At 43.5% G+C, this 12838-nt stretch overlaps 1 protein-coding gene across 1 annotated transcript in view; it reads left to right on the forward strand.

Annotated features, from left to right (window-relative positions):
• TRIP4 (thyroid hormone receptor interactor 4) overlaps positions 1-12838 on the forward strand; it is a 65858-nt gene that overhangs the window by 40151 nt on the left and 12869 nt on the right. The window contains exon 12 of the mRNA XM_067471315.1: positions 6875-6977. Within this exon, the coding sequence (XP_067327416.1) occupies positions 6875-6977 (103 nt within the window). The remainder of the gene's footprint in view (positions 1-6874; positions 6978-12838) is intronic.

Consider the following 12838-nt stretch of genomic DNA (forward strand, 5'->3'; position numbering starts at 1 on the left):
TGGGCATGTTTAGCCTGAAGAAGAGAAGGCTGAGAGGAGATATGATAGCCATGTATAAATATGTGAGAGGAAGCCACAGGGAGGAGGGAGCAAGCTTGTTTTCTGCTTCCTTGGAGACTAGGACGCGGAACAATGTCTTCAAACTACAAGAGAGGAGATTCCATCTGAACATTAGGAAGAACTTCCTGACTGTGAGAGCCGTTCAGCAGTGGAACTCTCTGCTCCGGAGTGTGGTGGAGGCTCCTTCTTTGGAAGCTTTTAAGCAGAGGCTGGATGGCCATTTGTCAGGGGTGATTTGAATGTAATATTCCTTCTTCTTGGCAGGGGGTTGGACTGGATGGCCCATGAGGTCTCTTCCAACTCTTTGATTCTATGATTCTATGATTCTATGAAAGACTCTTCGTCTGTGGGAGCAGTAAGTATATCTCGAATCTTCTTCCTTTGTCGCTCCTCATCCAATTCCTGCTCCCGAGTAACCCTCTTAGTTCCCCTATTCACATCCACTGTATCTCCTTCCTCTTCCTCACTCATTGACCCTTTGCTCTCAGAAAATCCTTCGAAGGAGTCTTCGTCAGTGGGTGACATAAGTATCTCCCAGATCCGTTTCCTTTGTTGTTCCTCATCAAGCTCTTGCTCATGAGCACTCCTCTTCCCCCTTCTGACACCCATACTACCACTTGCAATGTTACTAGCAGACTCTACTACAACCCCACCAGTATTCAAATTTGGGCATATTGGGTATTTGTGCCAAACTTGGTCCAGTGAATGAAAATACATCCTGCATATCAGATATTTACATTGTGATTCATAACAGTAGCAAAATTACAGTTATGAAGTAGCAACGAAAATAATGTTATGGTTGGGGGTCACCACCACATAACATTATTTCCGTTGCTACTTCATAACTGTAATTTTGCTACTGTTATCAATCACAATGTAAATATCTGATATGCAAGATGTATTTTCATTCACTGTATTAAGGGGTCGCGGCATTAGGAAGGTTGAGAACCACTGAAATCTAGTGTCCTGAAGCAGTCTTGGATTTCCTTCTTCTTACATTCTTAATAAAGCAAGTTTCTAGCCTTTGGGGCTGTAGCAATGGACTGGAAAGTCTGTTATCAGTACCTGATTAGATCTTAGAAGGATATGTGTGTGTGAGAGAGAAAGCTGAGTATATCAACTTCGTAAGTTGCCTTAGGCGTAGAGATGAGTCAGGTTATTAGCCCAGCTGGTCCAGTGGTATCTACTCAGGATAGCAGAGTCAGTCTCACACAGTTGGGAGTATCTGGAGTCCTGGACTTTTCTGATTGGACGGATCAGGCACCAACTTCAGCTGGTTAAGACTTACAGAATGAGTCCTGCATTGGACTCATTCTGTCTGACTCTAGGGTGTGGTGCTCATCTCCATTTCTAAGCCGAAGAGCCAGCGTTGTCCTTAGACACCTCCAAGGTCATGTGGCCGGCATGACTGCATGGAGCGCCGTTACCTTCCCGCCGGAGCCGTACCTATTGATCTACTCACATTTGCATGTTTTCGAACTGCTAGGTTGGCAGAAGCTAGGGCTGACAGCGGAAGCTCACGCCGCTCCCCGGAATCGAACCTGCGACCTTTCGATCAACAAGCTCAGCAGCTCAGTGCTTTAAACCACTGCGCCACCGGGGGCTTTCCTTGGCGTGCTGTGAGTTTTCCAGGCTGTGTGGCCATGTTCTAGAAGCATTCTCTCCCGATGTTTCGCCTGCATCTATGGCAGGCATCCTCAGAAGTTGTGAAGTCTGTTGGAAAATAGGAAAGTTGGGTTTATATATCTGTGGAATAATGTCCAGGGTGGGAGAAAGAACTCTTGTCTGTTTGAGGTAGGTGTGAATGTTTCAATTGGCCACCTTGATTAGCATTTAATGGCCTAGCAGTTTTCAAGGTCTGGCTTCTACTACCTGGGGGAATCCTTTGTTGAGAGGTGATTAGCTGCCCCTGATTGTTTCTTGTCTGGAGCCTTGTCTTTATTTCCTGTTATGATTTTACATAAACCCCATTTTCCTAGTTTCCAACAGACCTCACAACCTTTGAGGATGCCTGCCATAGATGCAGGCAAAACGTCAGGAGAGAATGCTTCTGGAACATGGCCATACAGTCCGGAAAACTTACAGCAACCCAGACAAGGGTTCTTTATCTCACCCTGGACATGCCACTTGTTTCACTGCCAACAAAATCCTTAAAGATGCTAGCCACATATGCAGGCATCACGTCAAGAGAGAATGCTGCTGCAACACGGCCATACAACCCGAACCCAAACACAAATATAAATGTTATCTTTTTGCACTGACTCCTGTAACATATACAATAGGTATATATGTTTTTGCACATTTGGTCTTGATCAATACCTTTGATCCGGACCATATCTAGTCTTATTTATACCCTGCTTATGTTTTGTGGATTTGTACTGCCATATCCATTCACGTTTGACTTATTCCTTATTTCAGCGCATTGGCACCCGGCTGTTTCATGATCCCTGGAATTCCTCTGTTGTTTGAGTGTTCCTCTTTATTTCCTATCCTGAGTTTAGAGTTTTTTTATATACTGGTAGCCAGATCTTGTTCATTTTCATGGTTTCCTCCTTTCCGTTGAAATTGTTCACATGCTTGTGGATTTCAATGGCTTCTCTTTGTAGTCTGACATGGTGGTTGTGAGAGTGGTCCAGCATTTCTGTGTTCTCAAATAATATGCTGTGTCCATGTTGGTTCATTAGGCTTCCAACAAAGGATGCCTCCAGGAAGCAACCATCGAGGTTTTATTATTATTTATTATTTTATTTACAGTATTTATATTCCACCCTTCTCACCCTGCAGGGGACTCAGGGCGGATTATAATGTACATATATATGGCAAACATTCAGTGCCATAGACCAGTGGTTCTCAACCTGTGGTCCCCAGATGTTTTTGGCCTTCAACTCCCAGAAATCCTAACAGCTGGTAAACTGGCAGGGATTTCTGGGAGTTGTAGGCCAAAAACATCTGGGGACCCCAGGTTGAGAACCACTGCCATAGACACACAACATATATAGACAGACACAGAGACAAGTTAAGATTCCAACTTTTCATGAGGGTATTCTGGCCACCAGGGGAGCTGTTGCTTCACCGTCTGGCCACCAGGGGAGCTGTTGCTTCACCGTCCATTTGTGACACTGATTAAGTACTTCCTCATTCTTTGCAGGTTTGCTGGAGATTTTTATGGCATCGTAAAATTAGCCTCCCCATGTAGGCGGTACCTAAATTTCCTACTTGAAGATGCAACTGTCTTTTGGGGTGCAAAGATCGACAGCAAGCTACATAAATTGGTCAGACACTCACTCCAACCCAGGCGGCTTTGAACTCATGACCTTTTGGTCAACCTGGTGTGCAGGACTGTGTTTTTACACATTTGACCTTGATCAATACCTTTGATCTGGACCATATCTTTCAGCCAACAGTCCCAAAAGAAAAAGTGTGCTGTAGAAGGCTTTGTAGCTACAATAATAATAATAATAATAATAATAATAATAATAAATAAATAAACTTTATTTATATCCCGCTATCATCTCCCCAAGGGACTCGGTGCGGCTTTCATGAGGCCGAGCCCACAACACATCAATAATAAAACAATAGCAACAAACAATACAAAAAACAGATAAAATACATCTCATAAACAAAAATAAAATAAAATAAAGCAGTACAGTGACACAACAAGCATTTAAAACCTATGGCTGGGCCAAACGGTTCTGGCTCTACTTACCTCTCCGAACCCATCTCCTCTATGAACCGGCTAGGACACTAAGATCATCTGGGGAGGCCCTGCTCTCTGTCCCGCCTGCATCACAGGCGCGCTTGGCGGGGACGAGAGACAGGGCCTTCTCAGTGGTGGCCCCTCGGCTGTGGAACGCCCTGCCTGCAGATATCAGATTGGCCCCCTCCCTGCTGGCGTTTCGGAGGAAAGTGAAGACCTGGCTGTTTGAACAAGCATTTGATTAAACAGTGTAACTGAACATAGGAATACGGAATAATGGATGATGAGACTGGATTCTGATTTTACTGTTGAGGCGCTAATGATTGTTATACTGATGTTTAATTATTCATGTTACAATTGTTTTTAATTGCCCTATACTTGTCTCGTGATGTATTGATGTTGTTCACCGCTTTGAGTTGCCTGAGGGCTGAGAAAAGCGGTATATAAATAAAGCAAATAAATAAATAAATAAATAAATGTGAAATTTAAAATTTGAAAAATAATGCTGGGCATGAGCAAGGTAGGATAAAACTGGGATGGAAATTTTTTGGAGGGGATAGGGCGTGCAAATCAATCAATCCTAAATCAATAATAAAGTGCATTTTGAGGGCATATTGCTGAGAAATTCTTATACAAGGCCATTACATGCTAATCAAGGTGGCAAATTGCAACATTCACACCTACCTCAATCGGACGAGAGTTCTTTCTCCCACCCTGGACATTATTCCACAGATATATAAACCCCATTTTCCTAGTTTCCAACAGACCTCCCAACCTCTGAGGATGCCTGCCATAGATGCAGGCAAAATGTCAGGAGAGAATGCTTCTGTAACATGACCATACAGCCCGGAAAACTTACAGCAACCCAGAGATTCCAGCCGTGAAAGCCTTTGACAGCACACTTTTTCTTTGCTTTCAGTCCACAGTCTCTTTCTCCGGGGCCTTTTTGTCACTCTGCGATGGTTCTCTGACTTAATCTTTCGAGAGCGGGTGTGCTTTGAGCTTTCTTGAACATCAAAGCGTCCTTCCCTGTTTTAGTCCGCAGGCTGCCTCTCTTTTTCTCTCCCCAACATGTTGTGCGGAAAGCCAGCTGTGATGCCTGTCTGAACCGTCTAGCCCTTTCCCGTTTCCCTGCGTGAAAAAACAAAAAGGCAGCGGCTGAAAGCGCTCCCTCCTCTGTTCTCATGCTGTTGTTCTGCATCTCCTTCAGAGATCTGAAGGCAGCTCTCTGAGGAATGTTCGAACTGTGAATATTTCCTGCGGCTGCCTTCCCGACACCATTCAGAGCGCTTGAAAGCCCCAAAGAGCCGGAGACTCATCTACCTGAAGGACTTCTGCCTCTCTGAACGATATAAGAACATCTTCAGAGGCCTGTGAATTCGTGCAAGTCTTTTGCCCCATGATTTTCAAAGCCATTTCCCAAAGAACAAAACAAACACCGCACTATTCAGGCTTCTCTATTGGCGAAGCAATTGTTAGACAAAGAATTAATTGGGTTGTTGTAGGTTTTTTCGGGCTATATGGCCATGTTCTAGAGGCATTCTCTCCTGACGTTTCACCTGCATCTATGGCAAGCATCCTCAGAGGTTGTGAGGTCTGTTGGAACTAGGAAAATGGGTTTATATATCTGTGGACTGACCAGAGTGGGACAAAGAACTCTTGTCTGCTGGAGTTAGGTGTGACTGTTTCAACTGACCACCTTGATTAGCATTTGATGGCCTGGCAGTGCCTGGGGCAATCTTTTGTTGAGATGTGATTAGATGTCTCAGATTGTTTCCTCTCTGTTGTTTTGCTGTTGTAATTTTAGAGTTTTTTTTAATACTGATAGCCAAATTTTGTTCATTTTCATGGTTTCCTCCATGAAAAGGAGAGGAAACAATCTGGGACATCTAATCATCTCTCAACAAAAGATTGCCCCAGGCACTGCCAGGCCATCAAATGCTAATCAAGGTGGTCAGTTGAAACATTCACACCTAACTCCAGCAGACAAGAGTTCTTTGTCCCACCCTGGTCAGTCCACAGATATATAAACCCATTTTCCTAGTTCCAACAGACCTCCACAGTCACCACAGGCTCCACAGTCACCTACGGACACACCCTGGAGGATTATCATACTTGGACAACGAGGGATCACCTAAGTCAGGGGTCCTCAAACTTTTTAAACAGAGGGCCAGGTGACAGGCCGGATTATAATTTAGAAAAAACATGAATTCCTATGCACACTGCACATATCTTATTTGTTGTGCAAAAAAAACCCCACTTTAAAACAATACATTAATTAAAATGAAGAACAATTTTAACAAATATAAACTTATTCGTATTTCAATGGGAAGTGTGGGCCTGCTTTTGGCTGATGATATAGGACTGTTGTTGTTGTTGTTGTGTGCTTTCAAGTCATTTCAGACTTAGGTTGACCCTGTTTGAGGGCCAGGTAAATGACCCCCCGCGCCTTAGTTTGAGGACCCCTGGCCTAAGTAAGTCAGTAACCTATAAAGCCACATTTTTTTCATTTCAATCTGTGTGGATTTGCCTGTATGCGGGATAAGGTAAAGGTAAAGGTAGTCCCCTGACCTTAAGTCCAGTCATGTCTGACTCTGGGGTGTGGTGCTCATCTCCATTTCTAAGCCGAAGAGCCAGCGTTGTCCGTAGACACCTCCAAGATCATGTGGCTGGCATGACTGCATGGAGCGCCGTTACCTTCCCGCTGGAGCCGTACCTATTGATCTACGGTACTCACTTTTGCATGTTTTCAAACTGCTAGGTTGGCAAAAGCTAGGGCTGACAGCGGAAGCTCACGCCGCTCCCCAGAATTGAACCTGCGACCTTTCGATCAACAAGCTCAGCAGCTCAGTGCTTTAACCCACTGTGCCACCGGGGGCTCAAACCAGGACTTAAACCTGGAAGCATCCTCTAAACCTAAGATCCCTTTGGAAAGATGGCCTGCTACCTTTATACTGATTCTAAATGGCTTTGTGGCTATTCCAGACCTATCTCTGTTGATATGCCTAACTTGTAGAGAAAGCAGTTTCCAGCTCTTGAATCCATTGCAGTGTTTGCTGACATGTTTATGATGGTGTTGCTTTCTGTTCTGTTTCCCCCCCCCCCCCATCCTTTTAGTATCCACAGCTGAGCCAGGAGTCCGCTTCTCCGTTTGTGTTTATCTGCAATAATCCCCAGGAGATGATTGTGAAGTTTCCCATCAAAGGCAAGCACAAGATCTGTAAGTCTGCTGTTCTTTACTCTGCTTTTGAAAGGGTTTCTGGCAGAATCCCTGCTGGTGGTCCTTTTTTCCTGCACTCTTGGGCTCTCTTCCACAGACACTGCAAACACTTTGAAACCTCATCTTATTTTTCAATAATACCTTGGGATGATAGTGTACTTTATTTATTTATTTATTGATATTCACAACATTTATAAGCCTCCCTTCTCACCCCAAAGGGGGACTCAGAGCGGCTTACAAGATAGATAGATAGATAGATAGATAGATAGATAGATAGATAGATAGATAGACACACATACATACATACATACATACATGCAGTAAATTATATTACTAGCATAGTACAATATCAATATTATATATTACTATGTTGTACTATACCATTATGTTGTAATATTATTAGTAATATTACATGTACTATAATATATATATAATTATAATATTATATTATTAGTAGTAGTATTATATTGTATTAACATTGTAATATTATTAATATTATCTATATAAATAAAAATGTAATGTTCGTTTGTGGGTTTAACAGAATACAAAAACCACTGGATGAATTGGCACCAAATTTGGACACAAGACACCTAACAACCCAATGTATGTCCTTCACTCAAAAACATTGATTTTGTCCTTTGGGAGTTGTAGTTGCTGGGATTTATAGTTCACCTAAAATCAGAGCATTCTGAACCACCACCAACGATGGAATTGAACCAAACTTGACACACAGTTCTCCCATAACCAACAGAAAATACTGGAAGGGTTTGGTGGGCAGTGTCCTTTGGTTTTGGAGTTGTAGTTCACCTACATCCAGAGAGCACTTTGGACTCAAACAATGATGGATCTGGACCAAATTCTACACAAATACTCAATATGTCCAAATATGAACACTGGTGGAGTTTGGGGAAAATAGAATCTTGACATTTGGGAGTTGTAGTTGCTGGGATTTGTAATTCACCTACAATCACAGAGCATTCTGAACTCCACCAATGATAGAATTGGGCCAAACCTCCCACACAGAACCCCCATGACCACCAGAGTGGGCCACAGCAATGCATGGCAGAGACAGCTAGTGATTTTATATAAATGAACCATCTAGGATCTTCACTCAAAAAATGATTTTGTCATTTGGGAGTTGTAGTTGCTGGGATTTATAGTTAACATACAATCAAAGAGCATTCTGAACTCCACCAATGATGGAATTGAACCAAGCTTGGCACACAGAACTCCCATGACCAGTAGAATATACTGGAAGGTTTTGGTGGGCATTGATCTTGAGTTTGGGAGTTGTAGTTCACCTCCATCCAGAGAGCACTGTGGACTCAAACAGCGATGGTTCTGAACCAAACTTGGCATGAATACTCAAGATGCCCAAATGTGATCACCTGTGGAGTTTGAGGGAAATAGATCGTGACATTTGGTAGTTATCATTGCTGGGATTAATAGTTCTACAAACAAAGAGAATTCTGAACCCCACCAATGATGGCATTGGATCAAATTTCCCACACAGAATCCCCATGCCTTGAAGATACTCCCTGGTGCAAGCCTCCCTCCAAGTTCACATGCTCTCCCTCGCCCACACAAGCATCACGCTGCCATGCGCTGAGAGGCTGAGAGGCTGTCCCTTGGCTGAGAGGCTGGTCAATCACAGCAGAAGAGGGCTTTTGGGAGGATTCACCATCAGTTTCCAAAAAGGAAGAGAAAGACAGGCAGTGAGAGAGGCCACTCTGCGCCAGAGTGAAGGGGGGCTAGAGGACAATTCCACCTTGTCTCCTGTGCTATGCTAATAATATAATATAATATAATATAATATAATATAATATAATATAATATATTGTACATACATATAATATTTATAATATTATAATGTAATGCAATATAATACTACTAATAATATGATATTAATATGATATTATAATTATATATTTATATTACATGTAATATTACCAATAATATTACAATATAATGGTATAGTACAATATAGTAATGTTTAATAATATATATAATATATTGTATGTATATATATCTTGTAAGCTGCTATGAGTCCATTTCGGGGTGAGAAGGGCAGCATATAAATGTCATAAATAAATACCGTATATACTCGAGTATAAGCCGACCTGAATATAAGCTGAGGCACCTAATTTTACCACAAAAAAATGGGAAAATGGATTGACTCGATTATAAGCTGAGGGTGGGAAATGCAGCAGCTACTGGTAAATTTCAAAATAAAAATAGATACCAATAAAATTATATTAATTTAGGCATCAGTAGGTTAAATGTTTTTGAATATTTACATAAAACTGTAATTCAAGATAAGACTGTCCAACTCTGATTAAACCATTATTCTAACCTTCTTCAATGTAAATATGCTTACATGTCCTCCAATAATAATAAATTGAGTATAATAATAATAATAATAATAGAGTAAAATAATAAATGTAATAATTACCAACAATAATAAAATAATAAATTTAATAATATTAACAACAACAAGTAAAATAATAAATTACGTTGACTCGAGTATAAGCCAGGGGAGATTTTTTCAGCCTAAAAAAAGGCCTGAAAAACTAGGCTTATACTCGAGTATATACAGTATATCTTCAGCCTTCTTTGCGAAAGGGGTCCCTACAACCATCAGAAATATGTGGCAACCCCATCACGACCCACCCAGGGGTCCTGACCCCCAAGTTGAGAAATGCTTCCCTAAATGCACCAGATCCCAACTGATTCTGAAAACTAAGAAGGTTCAGCCCTGGTTAATACTTATTCGAGACCAAGTGCTGTAGGCTATATTTCAGAAGAAGGAACTGTCAGAACCACCTCCGAGTATTGATTGTCACATATGCACACAGAGCGAGCAATGCTAATGGAGTTCAAGGAAATGCATCAGCAAGGAGCCTGAATGGGGCCACAGGTCTCTGCCTGAGAATGTTGGGCTGATCTTGCTTACAACTCTCTTTTCCTGAGCCCTCATGACTCCAACCTGTTTACTCCACTTTTCCCATCCATCCTGCTGCAAAAGCATCTTCAGCATTTGTTTCCTCGTCAGTTTCTCCTTTTCATGAAGGCAGTGCTTCCTCTAGGGTTCATGTCTATGTGTCTTTGCTGACGTTATGAGAATTGCAAGCTGCTTGCGATGTTATCAGCTCAGCCTAGACTCCCATGTAAATAACATAAAGACTGCGGAGGAAGTTATGAACCACATGTATAGCACCTCGGATTGAGGCAGAGGTGTGAAATTGTGGCTTTCCAAATAGGTTAGGCTGCACGTCCCATGACTCCTCACCATTGGCTGTTATGCTCGGAGATGATGGGAGTTGCATTCCAATAATCTTTGGAGTTCCACAGTTGGAGACCTATTTTAGGGGGAAAGACATAGACTGAACTTTATGTTATGCAGCTGTTTATGCTTGGTTTGAGAGGTAATATTAGAAAGGATGGTTGCCTTTGAAAACGTAGGGTTGCCTTTGAAAACTGTTCGGAAGCTCCAAATGGCCCAGCGTGCGGCAGACAGGTTGCTAAGGGAGCACACAACTCCGCTGTTGTGTCAGCTCCACTTGCTGCCAGTTTGCACAATTCAAAGTGCTGGTTTTAGCTTATAAAGCCCTAAACAGTTCCGGTCCAGCTTATCTATCCGAACGCATCTCTTCCTACGAACCCACCAGGAACTTGAGATCGTCGGAGGAGGCCCTGCTCTCGATCCCGCCTTTTTTTTATGGCCTCATAAATTTTGTTACATTAGCCTCCCCACACATAGGTGGTACCTAATTTTCCTACTTGACAGATGCAACTGTCTTTTGGGTTGCAAAGGTCGACAACAAGCTACACAATTGGTTGGAAGCTCACTCCGACCTGGGCTGGCTTCGAACTCATGACCTTGTGGTCAGAAGTGATCTTAATGCAGCTGACACAGTCCAGCTTGTCAATATCTCCAATTGTGGTGCCCAGTGTGGTCTGACCAAGGCAGAATAGAAGGGTGGCATGACTTCCTTGGATCTAGGCACTAGACTCCTATTGATGCAGGCCAAAATCCCATTAGCTTTTTTAGCTGCCATCTTGCTAGTTCGGAAATCTCTACAACCTGTTGTTCAGTCAGTCAAGATAAGATCCTCAAGTGTGGCACTCGATGAGGCATGTGCAGGCAGAACATTGTTGATTTGTTTAATACCCTACCTTTCTCAACATGAGATGCAAGGTGGCTTACAACTGGGGCATCTGTCCAAGATTATTACATACTAGCTGTACACGCCACACGTTGCTGTGACCAATCTTCCCTCTTTCTCTCCTACTTTCTCTCCTCCCTTCGTTCCTTCCTCCCTCCCTACCTCTTTCCTCCCTCCCTCTTTCCTCCCTCCCTCCTTCCCTCCCTCTTTCCTCCCTCTTTCCTCCTTCCCTCCCTCCCTCCCTCCCTCCCTCTTTCCTCCTTCCCTCCCTCCCTCCCTCCCTCCCTCCTTCCCTTCCTTCTTTCTTTCCTTCCTTCCTTCCTTCCTTCCTTCCTTCCTTCCCTCCCTCCCTCCCTCCCTCCCTCCCTCCCTCCCTCCCTCCTTCTTTCCGTCTTTCCTTCCTTCCCTCCCTCCCTCTTTCCTTCTTTCCTTCCTTCCTTCCCTCCCTCCCTTTCCACCCTCCCTTCCTTCCCTCCTTCCCTCTTTCCTCCCTCCCTCCCTTCCTTCTCTCCCTCCCCCTCCCTCCCTCCTTCCTTTTTTTCTTTCATTGTCTCCTTCTTTCCTTCTCTTCCTCTTCCTTTCCTTCGTCCTTTTTTTCCCTTCCTCTTTTTCCCCTTTCTTCCTTCTCTACCTATTCTTGGACTGCAACTCCCAGCAGTCCTCCTGATCAATTTATCTACCTACCTATCTATCTCTATGTAATCTGTTTATCTATCTTATCTATCTGGAGGATTGCTGGGAGTTGCATTCCAGGAATAAGTAATTGGAAATATGCCGGGATTGGGATGCTCTCAGAGAAATCCAAGGAGAAGGAAGCTTCCATCTCGGAAGCTGTGCATTTGGATCATCCTCCTCTCCTAAAGGGCGTGGGCTAGGGGATGCTGGGAGCTGTAGTCTAGAAGAGAGTGTGGATATGCTATTGTGTGGTGAGCATTGACCTTGAGTTTTGGAGTTGTAGTTCACCTACATCCTGTGGACTCAAACAATGATGGATGTGGACGAAATTTGGCACGAATACTCAATATGCCCTAATGTAAACACTGGTGGAGTTTGGGGAAAATAGCCCTTGATAATTTGGGAGTTGTAGTTGCTGGGATTTATAGTTGGCCTACAATCAAAGATAATGGTATTCCGCATAGTCACCTACGGATGTGAGAGCTGGACCATAGGGAAGGCTGAGCGAAGGAAGAGAGATGCTTTGGAACTGTAGTGCTGGAGGAAAGTTCTGAGAGTGCCTTGGACTGCAAGAAGATCCAACCAGTCCATCCTCCAGGAAATAAAGCCCGACTGCTCATTGGAGGGAAGGAGAGTAGAGGCCAAGAGGAAGTACTTTGGCCACATCATGAGAAGACAGAAAAGCTTAGAGAAGACAATGATGCTGGGGAAAATGAAAGGAAAAAGGAAGAGGGGCTGACCAAGGGCAAGGTGGATGGATGGTATCCTTGAAGTGACTGGATTGACCTTGAAGGAGCTGGGGGTGGTGACGGCCGACAGGGAGCTCTGGCGTGGGCTGGTCCAGGAGGTCACCTAGAGAAGACAATGATGCTGGGGAAAATGGAAGGAAAAAGGAAGAGGGGCTAACCAAGGGCAAGATAGATGGATGGTATCCTTGAAGTGACTGGATTGACCTTGAAGGAGCTGGGGATGGTGATGGCCGACAGGGAGCTCTGGCGTGGACTGGTCCATGAAGTCACA

The sequence above is a fragment of the Anolis sagrei genome, chromosome 9 (genome assembly GCF_037176765.1).
Source record: "Anolis sagrei isolate rAnoSag1 chromosome 9, rAnoSag1.mat, whole genome shotgun sequence".
Taxonomy (NCBI): Eukaryota; Metazoa; Chordata; class Lepidosauria; order Squamata; family Dactyloidae; genus Anolis; species Anolis sagrei.